This window comes from Hyperolius riggenbachi, chromosome 3 (genome assembly GCF_040937935.1).
Source record: "Hyperolius riggenbachi isolate aHypRig1 chromosome 3, aHypRig1.pri, whole genome shotgun sequence".
NCBI classification, from domain to species: Eukaryota; Metazoa; Chordata; class Amphibia; order Anura; family Hyperoliidae; genus Hyperolius; species Hyperolius riggenbachi.
In genome coordinates this window covers 438,011,960-438,035,960 of record NC_090648.1, presented here as the reverse complement: position 1 = coordinate 438,035,960, position 24,001 = coordinate 438,011,960, and the positions used below count along the sequence as shown (strand labels likewise).

At 44.8% G+C, this 24,001-nt stretch overlaps 1 protein-coding gene across 3 annotated transcripts in view; it reads right to left on the bottom strand.

Annotated features, from left to right (window-relative positions):
- Nucleotides 1-4,414: 4,414 nt before the first annotated feature.
- ARAP3 (ArfGAP with RhoGAP domain, ankyrin repeat and PH domain 3) overlaps nt 4,415-24,001 on the bottom strand; it is a 224,267-nt gene continuing 204,680 nt past the window's right edge. For 2 of the 3 annotated variants that reach the window (XM_068277706.1, XM_068277705.1), the window contains exons 30-34: nt 21,586-21,621; nt 21,341-21,404; nt 19,015-19,152; nt 11,364-11,402; nt 4,415-7,738 (exon numbers count right to left, since the gene is read on the bottom strand). In XM_068277706.1, coding sequence (XP_068133807.1) covers nt 7,088-7,738; nt 11,364-11,402; nt 19,015-19,152; nt 21,341-21,404; nt 21,586-21,621 — 928 coding nt within the window. In that variant the 3' untranslated portion in view covers nt 4,415-7,087. The remainder of the gene's footprint in view (nt 7,739-11,363; nt 11,403-19,014; nt 19,153-21,340; nt 21,405-21,585; nt 21,622-24,001) is intronic. The other variant, XM_068277707.1, reaches the window with a different exon arrangement.

Sequence of the window (24,001 nt, the reverse complement as noted above, 5' to 3'; positions counted from 1 at the left end):
CAAACTCTATACGTCTCACTGAGCCAGCCTTTTCTGTCCCACAGTTTTATGCTACGTTTCTATTGCCTGATCAAGCAGGAGAAGCTCACAAACGTGTTGCACTTGCACTTTTTGGAGTATATAAATACATGCTTGTTGTTTTGAATATACACAACACTCATGTGTGTCTGCATGGAGGAGGTAAGTCCACCTCTGCCTCCTCTCATTTTAAACGTTTTAGAATATTTTATCCTTTTGGCGCCTCCGTCTGCTAATATAGTTCCTGAGTCCAGCCTTGGTGGAGGGGTGTTGCCCCTTATTTCCTATCTACAGAGAGCGACTTCTTAATCCTCAGTGGGACAGGTCTAATCTCCTCAGCTGCTGATATAGTGGTTACCTGGACGGTAACCCATGTTTGTGAGTATAAATAGATGCTTACTTGTCATATCCACATACCAGTACATACTACACTATATTGGGCTTTGGGTGTTGGCTGTTATGCTTGTGTCCTCATGTTGTGCCAGTGTCCCCCATGTTGTGCCTGTGTCCCCCTGTTGTGCTTGTGTCCTCCTGTTGTGCCAGTGCCCCCTGTTGTGCTTGCGTCATCCTGTTGTTCCAGTGCCCCCCATGTTGTGCCTGTGTCCCGTTGTTGTCACCCTGTGCCTGTGTCCCGCTGTTATTCCAGTGTTATTCCTGTGCAGGCAGCATGAGTACAGTATATACATTACCTGCTCCTGCCGCCGCGCTCCTGCCTCTAGGCATGCGCATATGTGACCCCGGCACACTTGTGCTGATAGTGTAATCCTCGCACGGCTAATTAGGATGTTCGTGGGCTGCAGCAGCGGTGGATGGGAGAAGAGGATCGCACGAAGCAGGAAGCAAGACTGGCGCTAGGAGCACAGTGGCAGGAGCAGGTAATGTATATACCAATAAAGAAAGGGGGATACGGGGAGCACTAGACTAGTTACAAAATATAGCAACATTTATTGAAAAAAGCTGCACATAGTATCACACATTCAAACCCCCCTTAAAAACAAGCAAAAAAGCCCTGGCTATGAGCCTCATGTGAAAAAAAGGCCAGGCAGTCCTCTCCGGAGTGCACTCCTATAATTGAAAAAAGACTGACATGTCAAATATTGATATCTTCAGGCCCATATGCTGCATAACCAGGTTGTAGGCAATCCCCAGGAATGGCACGAAAATCCTGCACATATATATTGTAGATTATGAACCACCCGTGTGCTGAGCAAAAGCACGCCTCTGTGCAATAGCACATACGCTCTCATTACAGACACATGGAGTAGTGTCTAACCTCTAACTCCTATTGCTCGCAACCCCTTGAACGCGGGGTATCAGAGACTCACGTGACCCAAAGATTCGGCAGGCTTCCGCACGGAGGACCCAAGCACCTCTATTTCTGCGGCGCACATGTGTTGGTAACGCCGGTCAGCCTGGGCGTGTAAGACAGTCCTATCTGGTAGGCGGCAAAGGAGGAGGAAGAGAAGCGGAGGCACGGGGGACATAAGCGCGGCGTGCGCTTCCGGGTAGAGCCGTCTCACGTGACGCGTTTCGTCACTCACACGTGACTTCTTCAGACGTGACGTCAGCGGCGTGGTTGCGCCCTTATATAGCCATAGCAACCACGTCAGCTGTTCTGTTCAGTCCCGGGAATAAGGATAATTAAAACTGATCACAAATGCACTGCTTTTAATGAAAAAAAGGTTTCATATTTAGCAACACACCAAAGAGGCATAGCGAGTTCGAGGTAATAGATCACAGGAACGCTTTTAGATTTAGGTCTCTGTTCAGACCTTGCGGGAATAAGCTGCCACACTCATATATGAACTTTGACTCCTTCTGTAGAAGTTGTTTATCAAAGTCACCCCGTCGGGGACTGATATTTAATTTGTGTATTCCCATAAAACGGAGTCCTGATGTATTTCCATTGTGCACCGTTCTGAAGTGTTGAGCTAGAGGATTAAGTCTCTTTTTGTCAATGGTAGTACTCCTGATATTGGCCAAGTGCTCGCCGATTCGCGTGTTCAATGGTCTGTAGGTTTTTCCAATGTAGATCAAGTCACATGGACACCTAATCTGGTAAATCACTCTCGTAGATGTACAGGATATATAGTCATTAATGGAAAAAAATCTTGAACGGTCATGGTTGTAAAATCGATTGCCAGTCTGTACATATCTGCACACATCACAATCCAAACATTTATGCATCCCACTATTAGATTTCCTTTTAGGGGATTTGCTCCAGCCAAACTCGCTGGAGACCAATAAGTCACCCAGGTTGGTACATCTCTTGGCTGCCATATGTGGGTAATCGCCCACAATCTCTGCCATAATTGGATCCCTTTGTAAGAGATGACAATATTTTTGTAGAATCTGACGAATTTCAGCGAAATGGGCACCATAAGTTGTAACAACTCGGGAAACTGACTGTAATTTAGGAGTATCATTAATGGGGGTTTCTTGTACTTCCCTAGTTCTCTTTCTCAGCAATTCACTCCTATCGCGGGCCAAGGCCCTGTGGTATGCAGTAATTACCACACGATTGGGGTGCCCCCTTGCCAACAGCCTAACCCTCAACTCACCAGCTTCCTTTTTAAATTCATCTAAAGTATTACAGTTCCTCCGTATTCTGAGAAACTGTCCAGTGGGAACAGCCCACTTTTGTGCTGGAAGGTGGGAGCTGGCCGCTGACAAGAGGGTATTCCCAGCAGTAGGTTTCCTGTAAGTGTTAGTCACAAGGGAATTACCCTCCTTTCTGATCGTAAGAAGCTGGTGAGTTGAGGGTTAGGCTGTTGGCAAGGGGGTACCCCAATCGTGTGGTAATTACTGCATACCACAGGGCCTTGGCCCGCGATAGGAGTGAATTGCTGAGAAAGAGAACTAGGGAAGTACAAGAAACCCCCATTAATGATACTCCTAAATTACAGTCAGTTTCCCGAGTTGTTACAACTTATGGTGCCCATTTCGCTGAAATTCGACAGATTCTACAAAAATATTGGCATCTCTTACAAAGGGATCCAATTATGGCAGAGATTGTGGGCGATTACCCACATATGGCAGCCAAGAGATGTACCAACCTGGGTGACTTATTGGTCTCCAGCGAGTTTGGCTGGAGCAAATCCCCTAAAAGGAAATCTAATAGTGGGATGCATAAATGTTTGGATTGTGATGTGTGCAGATATGTACAGACTGGCAATCGATTTTACAACCATGACCGTTCAAGATTTTTTTCCATTAATGACTATATATCCTGTACATCTACGAGAGTGATTTACCAGATTAGGTGTCCATGTGACTTGATCTACATTGGAAAAACCTACAGATCATTGAACACGCGAATCGGCGAGCACTTGGCCAATATCAGGAGTACTACCATTGACAAAAAGAGACTTAATCCTCTAGCTCAACACTTCAGAACGGTGCACAATGGAAATACATCAGGACTCCGTTTTATGGGAATACACAAATTAAATATCAGTCCCCGACGGGGTGACTTTGATAAACAACTTCTACAGAAGGAGTCAAAGTTCATATATGAGTGTGGCAGCTTATTCCCGCAAGGTCTGAACAGAGACCTAAATCTAAAAGCGTTCCTGTGATCTATTACCTCGAACTCGCTATGCCTCTTTGGTGTGTTGCTAAATATGAAACCTTTTTTTCATTAAAAGCAGTGCATTTGTGATCAGTTTTAATTATCCTTATTCCCGGGACTGAACAGAACAGCTGACGTGGTTGCTATGGCTATATAAGGGCGCAACCACGCCGCTGACGTCACGTCTGAAGAAGTCACGTGTGAGTGACGAAACGCGTCACGTGAGACGGCTCTACCCGGAAGCGCACGCCGCGCTTATGTCCCCCGTGCCTCCGCTTCTCTTCCTCCTCCTTTGCCGCCTACCAGATGGGACTGTCTTACACGCCCAGGCTGACCGGCGTTACCAACACATGTGCGCCGCAGAAATAGAGGTGCTTGGGTCCTCCGTGCGGAAGCCTGCCGAATCTTTGGGTCACGTGAGTCTCTGATACCCCGCGTTCAAGGGGTTGCGAGCAATAGGAGTTAGAGGTTAGACACTACTCCATGTGTCTGTAATGAGAGCGTATGTGCTATTGCACAGAGGCGTGCTTTTGCTCAGCACACGGGTGGTTCATAATCTACAATATACATGTGCAGGATTTTCGTGCCATTCCTGGGGATTGCCTACAACCTGGTTATGCAGCATATGGGCCTGAAGATATCAATATTTGACATGTCAGTCTTTTTTCAATTATAGGAGTGCACTCCGGAGAGGACTGCCTGGCCTTTTTTTCACATGAGGCTCATAGCCAGGGCTTTTTTGCTTGTTTTTAAGGGGGGTTTGAATGTGTGATACTATGTGCAGCTTTTTTCAATAAATTTTGCTATATTTTGTAACTAGTCTAGTGCTCCCCGTATCCCCCTTTCTTTATTACTATTATCATGTTTATGGGTGAGACAGGCCAAAAAGGAGGTTTATGATATCCCGTACCCCATCTTTCTTGTAATGTATATACCACTTCACTGCGCACCTCTGCATCCCGAAATCCGTACCTTCGCTGGATAAGACGCACCCCACTTTTCCCTCAACATTTTGGGGAAGAAAAAGTTCATCTTATTTGGGGAGAAATATGGTACTATTCAAATGAAATGCAATGGCAGGAAAACTGTACCAGGTAGTACAATTGCACTTAGGTAAAAATAGCTTTGCACCCACACTGGTAATCACGATTTACGGAACACTGAAAACCGCTTATGATCTGATTTTTGGTTTGCAAAGCTGCCAGTGGAAAAAGGCTCTTATTCTGGAAATATTTTCCATGGTTAATAATCAAATCAGTTCTGTCCAGAAAACCTCACATAGCTTTATTTTTTTTAACTCCATGAGTTGGAATGGAGCCATAAAAAAAGGTTAAAATTTCATAAGTTCACTACGTTTCTGCAAATGTATAATCTCCAGGATGAGAAGCCAGACACATAAGCATCCATTAGCCGGGCAAGTGCCGGTCTCTAGTCCAAGCTTTACATTTATAAAATGTGAGCAAGAGGTCTTTTTTTATCCACTCATGACAGCTTTTACACTCAAGATGCTATATAATAATAATATGTAAGTAAAAAGACTTTTTTTTATCATGACGAATGTTACACTAAAAGATGCAAAGCTTGAGAAAGTTTATTTCTGCTTATCTATATGCTCTAGGATGGACTATACAAGACATATGTCATGTTATAAATTCATTGTGCTAGAGCAGGGGTCAGGAACCTTTTTGGCTGAGAGAGCCATAAACGCTACATATTTTAAAATGCATTTCCGTGAGAGCCATACAATATGTTTCAAACTGGGACAGTGCACATGCGCAGCAGAGGGCTCATGCTCCTGTTGCCGTGGTTATGTGTATACGTTGAACCATCGAGCAGCGGAAGTGTCAGATATGTCTTCTGCTTCTCTTGGGTTTACGCAACATCAGCAATTTCCCCCAAGAGCCAGAAAGGGGAAATACTGACTAACAGCTTGTACAATGAGCTAGCTGACTTGGGGGTTGATTCACTTTGTAGGACGAGATCCACGCACTTTGGCTCAATAGGCTGACAGGCAACCAATTGGGCCAAGCAAAGTGCGGGGATCTTGTCCTACAAAGTCACTGGACCTGAGAGGGTCCGGAGTGGGACAATTGGAGCAGCTGCTTGTTTTAGGGTAGCGCGAGTAAGTTAGTGGTGCATGCTACAGCAGTAGTGTGCCTACTTTGACATTTTCACTTGCGCTGCCACACTAAGCTGCGCTGCTTGAGCAGTGTAGCTTTATGAATCAAGCCCTAGCTGTGAGCCAGATGTAGCCATCAAAGGAGCCACATCTGGCTCCCGAGCCATAGGTTCCCTACCCCTGTGCTAGAGAAATAAACTTTCCCTGGTGAATGTCCTCAATATGCCAATTCCATAATGCATTTTTGATACTTTTTCATTAATTTGAGTAAGGCATGAGGATTTCTAAACAGAATCAAGGCTGGTTCTAGACTTTTTGCTGCCTGTAGCAATACATTGTGAAGACGCCCCCCAATGTGTGTGTGCGCAAAGCTGGACTAGAGAGGAAAGACACATTGGGCTGTGCATTGCAGACACTAGCACTATGCTTACCTTCCTCTGCTTCCTCCAAAACAGCAGCTCCTCCCTGCTTTCCCTCAGCCTCCCGGCTCTGATTCCCAGGATACCGAATGTGTGCTGAACCAGGGCCGCATCACTCACCCACTCTCATCAGGTTAGCAATGGCATCACCAGCCACACGGGAAGACTTGCTTCCTCTCTGACAACAGCGGCCCTTCATGTGATCCGGCAGCACGTAATAGGTCACATAAGGCAATGCTGTGGTCATGGATACAGAATGCTAGAAGGGGGGATAGGGATCTCATTGCTTGAACGCTGAAAGGAGGTGAGTGAAGCAGTGCCACGCATCTAAGGAGGGGGACATTTAGGGGAGGGGAGCCGCCTCTTGTCGCCCTATAATTGTTGCCGCCCTGAAGCATATGATTCACGTTGCTTCATGAAAGAACCACCCTTACTGATATGTCAACAGCCTAGTCTAATCATGTATGGTTTAGAAATGAAATATACTGAGGCAGGGAAAAGAAAGCAAGAAAAACAGAGGTAATAGGGAAAGAAAGATAGGCAAAAGGTAAAACTGCTACTGCAGCTTTCCGAAACTGAATGTGGCAGGGACCAGACAAAGTAAAGGCATGCTGTACTAATAAAGAGGGAGAAGGAGGCTACTGATACAGTCCTAGAATGTAACCACAGCCTAGGCTGCCAAAACCAGGAACTATTTCAAGAAAAAAATAATTTAAAAAGTAGCTTTTAAAAGAACTCTGCACTTCTCAAAAGTTCTGCAACATGACACGACTATTGAGGAAGACTTTGCACTTTGATTTCAGGTCCAATTTAAGACACATCAAAGCAAAATTTCAGTGAATTCATGACAGCCATGTAAGTTGAGGCTGCCGTCACCATTATTTTTTTGTATTAAAATCAAGTACACCAGTAAGTCATACTGAAGATCAGCATTTTACACTGGGATGCAACAGTGTGTTATCACGTTACTTGCTGGCCTGCTCCTGATCCTGGGTCATTTTTCTTATTAAGCATGGTGCTGAGTTCCTGGACCAGTTTATCTTGCATGGTGAAACCTACAGGAGATGTCTTCTTCCATGCAGGAACCTTTGAGGAGTCTGAAGGAGTTGGTGGCTCAAAAAACAGTGGTAGCGTACTCAGGTCCAGAGTGCTTTTTCCTCCCGGGGTTCGTGGGCCTAATTGAGTTCGGTTTGGCTCCACTGGTCTTTCAAGTGAAGACGATTTGGTGATGGTAGACACACTCCTGTCTGCTGTGGCCATTTTAATGCCATCACCTGACAAAGTCTTAAAATTGTCTGCACAAATGTTTCGGTCCAAGGACTGAGTCTTGTGATAATCCTTCTTTTCAGGCCTATTTGGAGACAAAGGTTTTGGTGGGAGTGTTGTGGTTTTCCCCTGTTCTGGGGTCAGCATGGGCTTTTTGGAGCGGTCCAGTGGAGGAGGAAGCTGGAGTCGCTCACTCGATATTATAAAATCTGGTTCTGACTGTGGAATGTTTTGGATATTTCCAACCTCTTCATATACGGGCTCATGCTCATCATCCTCATCCTCATCATCATCATCTTGTTTTTCTTGAAGCTCTTCAAGGGAGTCTTGATGCATCTTCATGGGCTGGAAAGACAGAAACCATTTCTTAATAAAACACTGCTAAAACTGTTGTATCCTTAAAGTCCAGTTCAACCCCAGGTTTTACAACTGCATTTCTTTAAAATACAATTATAAAAAAAAGTACTACAAGTAAATTTGCCACAATGTCCAGTTTTTGCAATGTAATAAATACAGTACCTATTGATGTAAAACCACATGTGGCTAGTTCTCCTAGCATCATCACTGGCAGATGGAACCAGGACCATATACGTATATAGATATAGAGAGAGACTGGCACTTCCTTAGAAACTTTATTATTTAGGAGATCAAAACACAAAGCCATAATTTTGAGACCGCATGGAATGTCTTTATCAAGGCAAAAGTTAGAGAGGGGTTATCACTGCAAAAGATGGAGAGGGTTAAGAGGAGGAATTTGTGGTTTATAGCCAAGAGCTGGAGTCCTGTGATCTGCTCTGGCAGGTACTTTCATTTTATATGCCGCAAAAACGAACTGTTTTTGGAATTTTTTTATTGTACATTTTTATAAATGGACTTTATTACGTACAGTTATAAAACGAGAAACCGAAGGGTTTTAAAGCAAACCAGAGATGATTAAAAACACAGAACCGATACTTACCCGGGGCTTCCTTCAGCCCCATAAACACGTGTGAGTCCCTCGCCGTCCTCCCGCGGTCTGCCGTTCTAGGGCAATCAGCCCCCGGTAATTGCTTCAGTCGCATCAGTCTGGGTCTTCTGTGCATGCACGGAAGGTCCATGCATGCGAAAAACTCCCAGACTGGACCCGACTGAAGCAATTACCGGGGCTGATCACGGCTGAATGGCAGGCCGCGGGAGGACGGCGAGGGACTCACACGTGTTTATGGGGCTGGAGGAAGCCCCGGGTAAGTATCGGTTCTGTGTATCTAATCATCTCTGGTACACTTTAACCTCCTTAGCGGTAATCACGAGTTCAGCTCGGGGTGAAAAAAAAACATGCCAGGAGTGGTAACCCCGAGCTGAACTACTGGTAGTCACCAAGAGTTCTGTGCAGAGCAATGCGCGCAGCGGGCATTTTAACTCACCTCCCGGGGGATCCCGATGTCGGCCACCATTCTTCTTTCTCTCCCCCGGGGCTCTGCGTCCCCCTGGTGAGACATGGTCATGACGAAAGCCAGCAATCTCACTATAGGGTTACAGCGCCACCCGGAGGACAGAGGGAAAACTGCAGCGCTGGATCCCAGGGAGGTGAGTGAGGTCTGGGCTGCTGCAAGACTCCCTAGCAGCATGATTTTTTTCCCAGGTTTTAGGATCTAAAAGCATGCAAATAAATTGCACCGCTTTTAGACCCTAAAATCTGGAAAGAATCATAACGCCAACGGGGTTAAGCCCTACTGCACATTATTTCTATGTTCCTGTTCCACAATGCTGAGTTCTTTTTATTATAGGATGGACGGGACTCAGCTGGCCCTGGAAACTGGTTCAAAAGCTATACAGTGAGCAGAGCTAATTGTTCACTGGATTCAACAAGACAAATGCATAAAGTTCTACTGACTTTACCCAAGCAAATGTACCACTGCATGCATTCCTTGTGGAGTCCAATGATCACTATATTATGGCCAGTGCACACCAAAAACCTCTAGCAGATCTGCAAAAAGCTACAGGTTTTTGAAGCAGATTTTCAGAGCAATTCTAGGCATGCTTAGAGAGATTTTCTAAACATGCTTGGCGTTTTTGGAGAGTTTTTGTGTAGCAGATTTCATGTATTGTTACAGTAAAACTGTTACTGAACAGCTTCTGTAACAAAAATGCCTGGAAAACCGCTCTGATCTAGCGGTTTTCAGAACAGTTTTCCATCTTCCTATACTTTAACACCGAGGCAGAAACGCCTCAGAAATCTAAAAAATGCAGCCCCCGAGTTTGCATTTGTGGAAAATACGAACCGCTCTGGTGTGCACCAGCCCATTAAAAAACATTACCCAAGCGTTTTCAAACCGCTAGCGTTTTTAAAAATGCTCCAGAACCGCTCTGGTGTGCACCAGCCCTCACAGAATGTTTTACAGAAGTCCAGATTCACTCCTGATCTGAGAATGTCGGCAGAACTGGACACAAAAAAAACCTCTAAACACTTTTATAAAGTCTCTTATTTCATGCAGAACAAAACACATGGTAAGAACTGCATGCACATGCAAACTAAAAGAGGTTAATTTCAGCGATAGTCTAAACAGCAGATATTTAAATGCATTTTCCCCTCAGTCCTTCCAACCTGAGCTTTCCTTAAAGCAAACCTGAAGTGAAAAAAAGTATGCTCTAATGATTTTTTTGTGTAGTACGGATAATGAATAGAACATCAGTTGCAAAGAAAAGTGTTTCATATTTTTATTTTCAGTTACATAGATTTTTTTTTATAACATTACATCATACTGTCACAGGTGCAGTTTTAAAACCACACTCTGGCCCATTTGCAATTAACTTTTTCTCCCAAGTTATCTCTTAGGAGATAATTTTCATTTTCTCTTTAACATATCTTTTAAGCAATTTACAATTGAAAAAGTACTCAAAAATTGGTAAAAAGGTAGTAACAAAATTATTTGGAGTATTTTCTTGCTTGCTGGTGGTTTAAAAGGCATTTTATGACACGGTATGAAAATATAACCTAGGTTTTCTCCTGGGTGATATTTTTAAATTTGTTAATAAAATGCATTTTAAGCCATCGGAAAGCAAGAAAATGCTCAAAATAATTTTGATACTACTTTTTCATTTACTTGTTGGTGCTTTTTTAGTTGAAAAGTGTAGGAAAGTTGTTTTAGTTTGAAGATGAGAAATTATCTCCTTGGGGAAAACTCATGTGAAAAAGTGAATTGCATATGGCCCCTGTCTTTTAAGCTCTAAAGCAAAGCAGAAATAATGAGTTGGTGAAGAGTACTATCAAAATTATTCTGAGTACTTTCTTGCTTGCTGGTGGTGTAAATGGCATTTTGTGAGAAGTGCAAAAATATCACCTAGGAGAAAACTTGCATATGAGCCCGGGGGCCTTATGTAATTCACTTTTTTACCTGAGTTTTCTCCTAGGCAATATTTTCAAAACTTGTAAATAAAATGCTTTTTAAGCCACCTGTAAGCAAACAAATGCTCAAAATAATTTTTACAGTACCTTTTCACCTACTTTTTGGTACTTTTTCCATTACAAAGTGATAAAAAGTTATTTAAAATCGAAGATGAAAAATGATCTCCTAGGGGAAAACTCAGGAGAAATAATGAATTGCATATAGGCCCTGGTGGGATCGTCTATACAATGTGTACAAACCAGTTATAGCATTTAATAGCATTCCATGTCCCGGTGCCCATGCAGAGAGAGGGGATTTACTTTTCATAAAAATACACAATTGACGTTGGCACTCGACATCACCATCATCAGAAATATTTTTTGCTTAGATTTTCTGACTTGTCTGTTAGTTAGTGCTTTCTAACACTGTACATTTTTTGTCTCGTCACATGCAGAAGTAGCGGTTAGAGACGTCTGTGGGTTACAGAAAATAGCAGCCACAGCATTTTCAGCCATCATGCTGTACTGATTGCTTAGTTAGAAAAACCACATGCACTTGGGCAAGCATGCAAGTGTGAAGATTATATCACCACGTTTAATACTCACAAAGAACATCGATAGAGTCCTTCTGTTGTGGAGACGGCGCTGAAGAACAGAAAGAAGGTATAAAAGTGGAACAAGGTGGCCAACACAGTTAAAAATAAAAGTTCTTGAACCGGTTCTCTTTCCATACCTTGCTGGTCTTTTTCATTTTTTGCTGATGAGTCTTTCATATTGTTATTAACCACTTGCGTACCAGCAGTCTCTGGCCCCTTAAAGAGACACTTAAGCCAAAAAAAATAAATGAGTTTTACTTACCTGGGGCTTCTACCAGCCCCCTTCAGCAGTCCTGTGCCCTCGCAGCCACTCACTAATTCTCTGGTCCCCCGCTGCCAGCTAGTTTCGTTTTTGCTGACAGGCCCGTCAGGACGGCCACGCGTAGCTTTTTTCGCATTCCCGACTGTAATTAGCGCTATTGCGGGCCGCAACGCGTACAAAAATACGTGTTACCGCATTACGCACGCATAGATGCATTGCGGCCCTCAATAGCGCTAATTACAGTCGGGAATGCGGAAAAAGCTACGCGTGGCCAGTCCTGACGGGCCTGGTGGCAAAAATGAAACTAGCTGGCAGCGGGGGACCAGAGGATTAGTGAGTGGCTGCGAGGGCATAGGACTGCTGAAGGGGGCTGGTAGAAGCTCCAGGTGAGTAAAACTCATTTTTTTTTCTGGCTTAAGGTTCACTTTAAGGACCAGAGAATCCTGGTACCAAAAAAACGGAGCTTACTGACTAATCGCCGCACGGACTTGTCGCTCTTGCATCACCACTGGACCCTTGCTCTGCCGTCCTCCAAAATGGCAGAGCTCTGTGAGCTAGTCAGTAGCTGATTTCATTGGTTCCTGACCTTGTCATCAATGTGAGCCAATGAAGTTGGCTCCTGACTGGCTCAAAGAGCTCTGCCATCATAGCGAAGGCAGAGTGAGCGGCCTGCACGAGGGAGAGATCGGTGGGAGTGGCAAGAGAGACGGTCCATGCGAGCTCGGTAACTGAAATCTACTCCCTGGCAGGAATAAGCAGCCACAAACAGGACTTAGAAGTTTACCTGAAGCAGTGTTAATAAACAAAACAAAAAACGACAAACATCGTTATAGAGTAATATGCAACCAAAGCACTGCATTTTTTTTTAAATCAACAAACAATAAACAGAAAAAAACACATAGTTGACAGCATAATTAAATGATATTCTATGCAAGATTTAGTCCTGGGTTCACACTGGCACGAAAAATGGTGGGATCCTAAGGGAGAGGAATGGATTGTATGTTATTCAATAGGATCTGTTCACATTGTTCCGATAGAATGGATCCGTTCAGCCTGTTCTGCTGAACGGTTTGGCCTGGCTGTGATAATTTTGGAGCAACGGATGCGGCACATCAACCGACTGCTAACGGAACTGATACAAAATTAAAAGGTTTTAAAAACTGATCCATTCCACGGATCAGTTTTTCATCTATGCAGTGTGAACCAGGCCTTACTACCATTAGGCCAAATGAGAATTATATGAAAAGATATATGTAAGAGCAGAGGTGAATCGTTCACAGAAAAAAAAGAGAGCAAATAAATGTATACACCAATATAGTAATAATACCATTTCTGTGTTTTTAAAATAAAATAGAGATTAAAACAATAATTAAGCTGGTGAATTAATAAAAACATTCCACAGGGATTCACCTTGCCAACAGTAAATATGTTGCCACATGTGATAACTTAAAGAATCTAAAGTGAGGTGAGATTTTACAATGGGCCAACACCAACTTAATCTATAAATGAATAATGTAAAAAATGAGCTATTTTATTTATTACGCTATGTACAGTTCCTCTTTAACTCTTTAGTAGCTAATTTATTTAGAGGCTTGCAAGTGCTCCAGGCCAATTCATTTAAAGTGTACCCAAGATGTAAGAATATAAAAGATTTATATATACCTGGGGCTTCCACCAGCCCCTTCCACACCGATTGCTCCCACGCCATCCTTCTCTGCCTCGTTTGCCTGGTAAAAGCTCCATCAGCTTGGCCAGTCAGCGCAGGCGCAGTACGCCTGCACTCACACCCCCGTTGTGCTCCCGTCGCTGGGAGCGTTCTGCGCCTGCACAGTAGTACAGCACAGACACAGGGCGCTCCCAGCAATGGGAGTGCAGCGGGCCGAGTGCACGTGCCAAACGAGGAGGCTGGCGTGGGAGCAATCAGTGTGGAGGGGGCTGGAGGAAGCAGCAGGTATAAATATTTTATATTCTTACATCTCAGGTTTATTTAAAGCACGTTTTCTTCTTTTTTTGATTTTTCTTGCTTTTAATTAGTACTGCTGCAATGTGTATTTATAACCACTTGTCACTAGGGGGCGGTGTGAGACAATAACAGAGGACTTCTGCTTTCAGTTTCTATCTTTTTTTGCTAGGGAGAGAGATCAAAGCATTCAAATAATTACAGCACATCGAGTTCTGCTAACTGAGGTCAAAAGCTTATCTAAAATGAGCTAACTCTATTGAAGATGCTAATGGGTTAAGGAAGGAAGAAGACATATTAACAGTAGTATAAACTGGGAGCGCACTTAGAAGGGTACAATGACTCCAATGTAAGCACTGGCCTTTATTTTAGATGGGATGGACAGGGACATTGATTTAAATGTGGATTGTATCTGGAGCAGCAGCCATGCTGGCCACCAATGAAAGTGAAAGAGGTTCCATACTTCGCTATGAGATCCTGTGACTTCTGGTTATGTCCTGCTATTGGCAGCTGTGTGGCGAACATCTACTTCCCTTTCAGCAGTACATTCTCCTCATAAGCCTTATGTAACATTCAGCGGGTGAACATGTGATGCTACCATCAGCCCCAAGTGGACATCAAAATGGAATGTATAAAGAAAATACGTCATGGAGGATTTCAGCTCATGCACATGCCCAGAGTCTGCTAAGTGAGGTGGAATCTCCCTAATAAACCTCCACAACTGCACTCAGAGGCTTGTCTTGTGATTGGTAGTATGCACCAGTCTGTAAAGTCAGCTTTCTTCCTACATGACATGCAGATGCAGGGAGTGTCTGCTGGCTGCACACACAGTGCTGCCCTGTAGACAGCATCATTAAAAAAGCAGGAGAATTGAAATTGTGTAACAATAATAATAATGGCTAAATACTGTATGTGCATGTGTCTGCTAGCAAGTATTTAGTACAGGGCTTTAAAGTACATTGACCAGACATTCCAGTGTACCTACAACATGTCCTAGAATTAAGGTTCCCCAACCCAAGCACAAGTATGTCCCAGCCAATGCTTCAGGAACCGGGACCAGGTCCTCCAGCACCCAAGGCTGAAACACCAAAGTTCGCCCCTCCATCCCTCCCACCCCAGCCGTCACACACTGATTGCTATTAGACTAAGAGGTGCCCGAGGGCCCCCAACACCAATCTCTAGTAATCTGGCTTGCAGTCACTGCCATGTATCCCCTTTTCTTATTTCTTTCTGCTTCAAACACAATAGGGGGATGATAGCTAAGTGAGTTGTGCGCCCCCTCCTGCGCCCTGAGGCTGGAGCCTCTCTTGCCTCTGCCTCGGCCCTGCTTCAGGTGGGCTGCCAGATGTCCCAGGTTAGGCTGATAGATGTCCCAGCCGCTGGATTCTGTGGCCACGCAATTGGCTCCTGTGCCTGCTCCTGAAAACATTGACCCGCCCACAGATCAGAGATATAGCGGAGGGCCAGGGCCAAAGGGCCACTCTGACTACCCGTTTTCCTTCTTTTGTGACCCCGCTTGGCTGTTTCTGGGCAGCATACTTAAATTTGTGATGGTGGGCTCAAACTGCTTAATAACATGTGGCGAAGTTCTGTCTAATTATATTTTGGGTTGGGGGAGGGTTACAATGCTTAAAGTGATCCTGTAAAGAAAAATAAGGTAAAAGGTACTTACCTCAGTAAGGGAAGCACTGGATAATCCCTTCCAGAATCATCCCCGAGCCCACCCTTCCTGTGCAAGGGCCCTCTAAACATATCCGACAAGCACTTGCGTATTTATTCTCCTATCCGTGTATGAAGGCTAATGTACTGCGCATGAGCAAGTACAGTCCGCATCTATGGAGTAGCATGAAGCCGATCGAGCATGAGCAGATTTGTGGTACTGTGAAGGTGTGGATTAGAACATACTCGCTCGTGCAGGTAATGTCTCACAAAATGATTTGAGAATGTTTTCTTTATTGTGTCATGAATTTATTAGGATGGCTCTTATGCTCTGTAAAAATGCTATGCATCAGTAACAGATCTCTCTCCCTGCCCTATACATATTTTTAATGTTAATCTGTGTGGCTGGAGTGGTTGGGTGGTGTACTGGTTAAGGACTCTGTCTCTGACACAGGAGACCCGGGATTGAATCTCTGCTCTTCCTGTTCATTAAGCCAGCACCTATTCAGTAAGGAGACCATGGGCAAGACTCTAACACTGCTACTGCCTATAGAACGCATCCTAGTGGCTGCAGCTCTGGTGCTTTGAGTCCACCAGAAGAAAAGCACAGTATAAAAGTTCTGTGTCTTCTCTGTGTTGGTATGTAACATATTATCCTGTACCCGCCTCCTGATATTGGCCCACCCCCTCTATCCGCCGTCAACCCCTCCACCTGTCCCAGGTTGGGCCTAGAAAAATGTGGTCACTGAGACTTTAAAAAAAGGGAAAAGCTCTTGATACTTTTCAAGACCACCGCTGGACGCTGCGACCTGCTGAAAGTTTGCAGGCGCTCTCCTGTCTGTGAAGGAGCATGGTCACACTGTGCCCAGCAGATGTTGGTGCGAAAGTCACTGATCTTCAGCCTAGTCAGTAACCAGCCAGTAACACTGAGCTAGAATGAACTTTAGAATATATATCTGGCTGAAGCAGAAGTATAAGTTCATCCTGAAACCACATCAAACTTCCCTTTTTTTAAAAAATTTTGGGTCGCTTCTTTATCTTCCTTGTATATAAGCAGAACATAACATAACATAAGTGAACAGAGAGCGGTGCTAGTAAACAGTTTAGGTTGTGTCTTTTAACGCTTTCCAGTCCATTTTCTCGATCACCCTTGCCACGTACATCAATTAAAGGCGTCTGGAAATTTAGGCGCCCGAAGAAGCTGATAGTAAAATACCGGTACTAAATACTGATATTTTACTATGGCCAAACCTAACCCTACTCTCACACAGAACCCCTCCCCCTGATACCTAACTCTTAAACAACCCCCTCCTGCACAAACTACCTACCTAACACCTAACCCTTAACCCCCCCGCACAAGCTACCTACCTAATGACTCACCCTTAAACCCCCCCTTCCGCACAAACTACCTACCTAACCCTCCCCCCACAAACTACCTTCCTAACACCTAACCCTGAACTCCCCCCCTCCATACAAACTACCTGCCTAATCCTTAAAACCCCTCCCCCCAGGCTCCCAAATTTCCACTCCAGTGCCCAAATACTGATATTTTACATTGGCGCCCCCAATTAGTCCACTTGCTGCATGCGCCCTTATTTACTGCTTCGACCCTTGCCCCCTTAGCACTTTATGGGGAATCCTGCCAGCTCTCTACGTGCGACCTGGCATCAGCCGGGGGGAGTAGAGGGGGATTGGGGACGGGGGCTCCACACAGCCAGACACCATTACAGAGTAGATATGGCATTGGTGATCCTACCCATGAGCCCCCGGAATATCTAAATTACGCACCACAGTGGGTGAAAGGATGGGGGGGAGATTTTGGGGGTGGCACTGACCAAAGTGTCAGACTTGGTCTGACACTTTGATCTTAAGAGGCGGACACTGTGCCTGATTTTATCCAGCAACAGCCCCCCTAATGGTGACCATGCTTTCTTATGTTGGATTATGTCTAATGCTGGTGATACACGGTACGTTTCTGTACGGTGTATCGACCAGCTGATCTGGCCAGCTGATAATATTCAGCTGGCCCAATCATGCCGCTCGACCTGCGCCCGCTCGATCCCCACTGGCGGACAATGGCAGGGAATCGAGCGGTGATAAGGAAGCGCCGGCGGGGACGAGCGGCAATCGATCCGCGCGCACGGGCGGACGAGCAGGGATGCCCCGGCATCGAGCCGCTGGCTCGCTCCGCCGCATAAAACGTGCCGTGTATCCCCGGCATAACAGTCTGACATAAGATTGGAAAGGTTAACATGATTCTTCTGTTCCTACAAAATGCTAAACAACAGATGAAATAACAGCCCACGAAACCGCATCCAGTCAAAAATGGCGCAGAGTAAGAAATGGCGCACCGTTCTGCCGATCATAAAACGCTATTTACCGTTTTAATGTAAATACATTAAAACGGTAAATAGCGTTTTATAAAACAGAACAGTGCGCCATTGAAAAATTGGAGGAGGAGAGGCGGGGGTCGGGCTGGAGGAGAGGCAGCGGGCAGTAGGCTGGCAGTGGGGGTCGGGCTGGAGGAGAGGTAGCGGGCTGGCAGCGGGGGTCGGGCTGGAGGAGAGGCAGTGGGCTGGCAGCGGGGGTCGGGCTGGAGAGGCAGTGGGGTGGAGGGAGGATTAGGTAGCATGTGTATATACATTACATTGTCCCGGCCCGGCGATCGCTCCTCACTTCACAGCTTGCACGAGTCCTGCATCCAGCCAATCACCATGCGGAAACTGAAGCCGCATGGTGATTGGCTGGATGCAGGACTCGTGCAAGCTGTGAAGTGAGGAGCGAACGCCGGGCCGGGACAATGTAATTGTATACACATGCTACCTAATCCTACTCCCTCCACCCCGCTGCCTCTCCAGCCCGACCCCCTACCTCTCCTCCAGCCCGACCCCCGCTGCCAGCCCGCTACCTCTCCTCCAGCCCGACCCCCGCTGCCAGCCTACTGCCCAGCCGCTGCCTCTCCTCCAGCCCGATCCCTGCAAAAAAAAAAACATACAAAACGATAAATATCGTTTGAAGTGCAGCGCCATTCTGACACTATTGGCGCTGTGCGCCATTTTTGCCTGTCCCCCACGAAACCAGCCAATCATTTCTTTGGTAAACAAATTGGCAGAAGCTGCCTCTGTACTTCAATGTTCTCCATATGAAATATGCTGTCACTACATAACATAAAAACCTATGTGACTGGGTATATTTTGTTCTGTCTACAGTAGCAGTAATTAGCAAGTAATCACTTAAAGAGGAACTCCAGTAAAAATAATGTAATAAAAAAGTGCTTAATTTTTACAATAATTAAGTATAAATGATTTAGCCAGTGTTTTCTCATTGTAAAATCTTTCCTCTCCCTGATTTACATTGTGACATTGATCACGTGGTGACATTTTTACTGCTGGCAATTGATGTCACTGGAAGGAGATGCTACTTGCTTTTTTGGCAGTTGTAAACAGCTGTTATTTCCCACAATGCAACAAGGCTCTTACAGTGTGATGTCAGTACCTCAGTGCTGTGAGGCGCAGACATTATTTGTGGGATGGGTTTCACCACAAAATCAGCCATACAGACCCGTGATGATCTGTTTGAGAAAAGGAATAGATTTCTCGTGGGAAAGGGGGAATCCGCTACTGATTGGGATGAAGTTCAATTCTTGGTTACGGTTTCTCCTTAATACCGTTGTTTATTCAGACAATCCTGGATACACTGAAATGCTGTTTGGCAATGTCAGTTTAGCAGCCACAGTTTAGTTGCTCCAGTCAGCTGTGCTGTTGCCTTATAGAAACTCACCAGTGTCTGATTAGCAGTGACCATGGTGGAGTTAGTGTCATCACTACGGATTGGTACCAATGGCATGGTGCCAAACTTCTGCTTGGTGACATCAGAGGAAGAGTGACGTCTTAAAACGACCGGGCGGAGGTCATCATGCTGCAAGACATTTATTTTATCACTTAGAAATCATATCACAGAACAAGGGATGAAATATATCTGGGTCTAGAGCAGGCGTGTGCAATATAATGATTGACAGAAGTTCCCACCCCTCTCTGGTGCGCAGTGACATAGCAGTAGGTGGTGCAGAGGTTGCGACTCCACCAAGGTCCCTGGACCTGAGGATATCACATGAAGTCCTCCTCCAGTAACTGCATTATCTCTTTATTGATACTGTAATTGCAATAATCACCTCTATATGTGCTTTGAATAATACTATCCATTAACAAACCATTCCTTCTCTTCTGCTTACATCTCTCTCACACAGTGGTGGTCTGTATCATGTGATTATTATGCTTACAGCGCTGGAAATGGGGGGCCCAGAATAACATTTGCACAGGGACCCATGGATCTGTAGCTACGCCACTGCTAGTGCATTAAGCTGTAACATGTGGGAAACACAAACTATGCAAGAGAGAAGGCAGCTATTAAGATTTTAGCTTAGAGGATGTAGACAGTGGTGGCTGGATGGTGTAATGGTTAAGGGCTCTGCCTCTGACGCAGGAGACCAGGGTTCGAATCTCGGCTCTGCCTGTTCAGTAAGCCAGCACCTATTCAGTAGGAGACCTTTGGCAAGTCTCCCTAACACTGCTACTGCCTATAGAGCGCGCCCTAGTGGCTGCTGCTCTGGCGCTTTGAGTCCGCCAGGAGAAAAGCGCGATATAAATGTTATTTGTCTTGTCTTGTCTTGTCTTGACAGTGGAATGTGAGTATCACTAATGTTTACAGATTACAGTCATATAATCTTCAATTGTGTCTGCACCAGTGGAGTTCGACGTGCAGCGATCAACCCTGGAGTGCAAAGGGTACCTTGTCAGATAAGATGTCAGGATCCGCACCGTCTAAAAACAGCAATTTATTTAAAGCCCTTAAAATCCATAACAGGCAATAGTAAGTGTGAGCCAGGTCACACTTACTATTGCCTGTTATGGATTTTAAGAACTTTAAATGAATTGCTGTTTTTAGACGGTGCGGATCCTGACATCTTACAGGTTACAGTCAATTTATTTAGGAGGGTCAGTGTTTGGGGAAAAGGCAGGGACCGGTTAGATTTACTAGCTTGGGTTAGAAGGCTAGGACATTTGGAGAGGGTTGGTTAAAGTGTACCCGAGGCGGGGATTTAAAAAAATGTACATATATATATATATATATATATATATATACACAGTGGAGCTGCGTACTCCTCCCCACTGTGCTCCCGCCATCTGGAGTGTTCTGCAGGTGCAAAACGCTCCTGGCGATGGTAGCGCACACATGGCCAAGCCATGCATGCACAGCATGCCCCAGACTGAAGGACTTTACGGGCTGAATAATAGAGAAACCAGGTGGCACAGGAGAACAGTAAGGGAGCGATCAGCCTAAAGGGGGCTGGAGGAAGCCCCAGGTATGTATAATTTTTTATTTCCCCCCGTCTCAGGTTTCCTTTAAAGCGGAATGAAACCCAGTATTTCTTCTTTGCTCTAAAAAAAATATTTACAGCATATTATATACTACCACCATTGTTTTTTCACTAGAACAGCATTCAATTAGTTAAACGCAAAGTTCAGTGCAGAGAAATCTGGACGCATCCAAAGTGAAGATTATGTTATCTTGTGTTTTTGTATCAAGTGAGGAATGTGAAAACTGTACTTTTGGGAACTTGTAATTTCTAAATGAATAATAATACTTATGCACAAATGCAAATATGATAACCGGATGTCATATAAAAAGTGGGAAAGCATGTTTTTATTGAATATTATGTCAGGGTTTTATAGCGCTTTAAGGAAGGGAGGGGTTGAAGTTACGTTAGATGTTGGTGAAGGGTTAAAATTGGGAGGGGGATATTTAGGTAACCAGCAATGGTTAACATTAGGACAAGAGGAAGAAGATTAACTGCTAAGAGTCTTTGGTTTCAAGGTACACTGTTTTTCCTCTAATTAGCTCACCCACTATACCAGAATCAGGAACAAGTAAGGTACCTTTCACTTGTCATATTAGCTATGGAAAACTGTGATTGAGTTAGACTTCTGCTTTCAGTGGTTAAGGTGAATTTTGTACAGTTTTTACATATTCCTGGAGTTTGGGGAAATGGATATGTGTGTCTGGTATTGGTTTCTGTTACTCTGGTACTATTGTGCGAAGCTGTTACCTGCGCCTTCAGAATGCTCGTGATCCAGTCCCACATCTCAGCCTGCGTCGTACAGCACAGGCATCTGCAGAAACACAAGAAACACACAACATTATACGATAAACAGGTATGAAGGATAAATAAGCCACAGAGCCTGTGAAATGTTCCAGCCATTCCACATGTCAGTTTGGAATGTATTTTCCAGTCATGCACAGGGGATGATCATGATTTGGTCAGTACTGCCTTTCACTGTTCTAAATACTTACAGCTGCTGTTTATCCATGTAGATAGTGAAGCCCCATCTGGTGGAGAAATAAGGAACTGCAATCAGCACAAATAAAGTAAACTGAATTCATAATGAATATGCACAGTATAGAGACACTCTTTTCCACCAATCAGAAATAAACTCCTAGGAGTATGGCAAGAGGGCGATTCTCAGCTCTGTAACATGACTGCTAACAGGAAAGTGCATGCATGCGTTTACGTTAAAAGGTGATGGTAGTGAGGGCAGGCAAGCCGGACTGCTGACAGTGGCAATTTCATAAATGAAAAAGTGGCCATACACTAAAGGTGGCCATACATCAGCGGATTGGTGACCAATCGACCATCCGATTCGATTATTATAATTGGAATCAGATGAAAATCGGTGCTGCCAAGTGCATGCCCCATCCACCCAAAATTGGTTGGACATGCTGCAAGATGTAGTGGTTGACGAGTAATGCTTGAGCGAGTGTGACATTAAACACCAACCGGCGTTACTCCGGCAACCACGTGGAGCGCGTGTATGGACGAATTACAACGCCAAGGGTGGACAAGTGGCGACCAGGGACAGGTAATGTGTAGTGCACTGGGCACTGGGGGGTTGGGCAGTCGACAGATCTTTATCTAATCAGATTCAATTAGAGAGAGATTTGTCTCTTGGCAGAATCTGCCCATCATCGATAGATGTATGGCAACCAGATCAACCATCAGAACATTCTCTGATCTAATTTGTTTAGAGAGGGATCTACTGTATTCGCTCCCCACACAATTTACACATATTTTTTAAATAGATTTCAGCATGATAGTTATTAAAAATCTATTGAGCCGCCACCTGCCAGGCCCTCAGGTCTACCCCATCTAATGTGCTCCCCGAATGTTGTCAGCGGAGCTAACTCTCGCCTGTCCTTCAGCAGGCCTCCCCCAGTGTTTTCTTTCCATAACACGGCATTCCTCCCTTTTTTTTACTCCTCTCTCAGGGCAGCTGTGTCATGTGACAAATGCTAGAGACCAAACACTAGAGGTCCAGTGTGTATGTTGCTGAGCCTCTAGTGTTCGGCCTCTAACGTCTGTCACATGACACAAGCACCCCATGAGAGAAGACACAGAGAGGAGTGCTGTGGTATGGAGAAAGAGACACTGGGGGGAGGCATGCCAGCAGACAGATAAGAGTTAGCTTTGCTGCCACCACTTCTCATCGGCCAAATTTAACTCTGCCACTGCTGGGCTTCGGAACCCTCGCCAATCAAACAAAATCTTGTCTGCCATGATCATCCGATTCGATTGACTTTTGGTCAAAAATCAAATGATCGGGCATCATTGGCAGCACTGATTTTTAGCAGATTCAATCCAGATATCGATGGGGAAATTGAAAAGTGTCTGGACACCTTTACAAAACTTGTCATATTAATTTTGATGCACCTGTATACGTCGCCTTCCGGCAATACTTTAGCCTGCAATATTAATGGCGCCTATAGTAGAATCGGCACGGCTTGGAAAGCGGCGGCCCTATGGCTAAAATGTTTGTCAAGCAACGGTTACGATCAATCTGTAAGCGTATCGGTACTAAAGCTAGTATTAGGTATAGTGCAAAGAAAGTTACTGACAGGTGTAGCGGCAGCGAGGTTAGTGTTAGGTGCAGCACTATATAGACACAGAACATTTATATCACGCTTTTTTCCTAAGGTATGTAGCGGTAATAGGGGGGATAGTGCTAGGTGTAGTGGGAGTAGGAGGATTAGTGTGAGAGGAGGGATTAGCCACAACACAAGAGAAAGCGTCCATCTAGGCATTCAATCATATAAATCAAATTCGCCACAACATGATAAAGTAATCAATATCAAATTTTATTTAGGACTTATCCCTTAATTCATAAAATCGATTGAAACAATGTAACACACATCTGTATATATGTTGTTTCCTTGGCCATACCAGCCATTCATATCGTTTTAGTAATTGTAATATATATTCAATAGATTCGCCGCATTATTAGAATGTTTCCGCCCGTCCCTGCAAATCTAGACTCCCATAGGACGTTTGACACACGTGACCCCGTATCCTCACCATGGTGATGGGAAAGCGGTCACGTCATTGTGCGCGGCCGCGCATGATCCAGCCGCCGCTATGATGCGGCGCTGACTGACATATTAGGAATCCGGAGGGAAGTCAGGTGACGGTGGGTGGGGAAACAAGATGGATACTTAAATTGGGACGGAACTCTCTGACACTTACCTTGTGGAGAAGTGACGGTGTCACGGAACGCGTGAGGGGCGCGGACTGGCAGTGGATTACCAACTTTGCAGGTCTGGGTGAGGAATTATCATTTATTATCACAGCTTTTAGCGGCGGATATGTACAATATTGTGGAAGGTGGAACTTATGTTCACACACTATAGGCTGTGGCAACACACCCACACATACAGT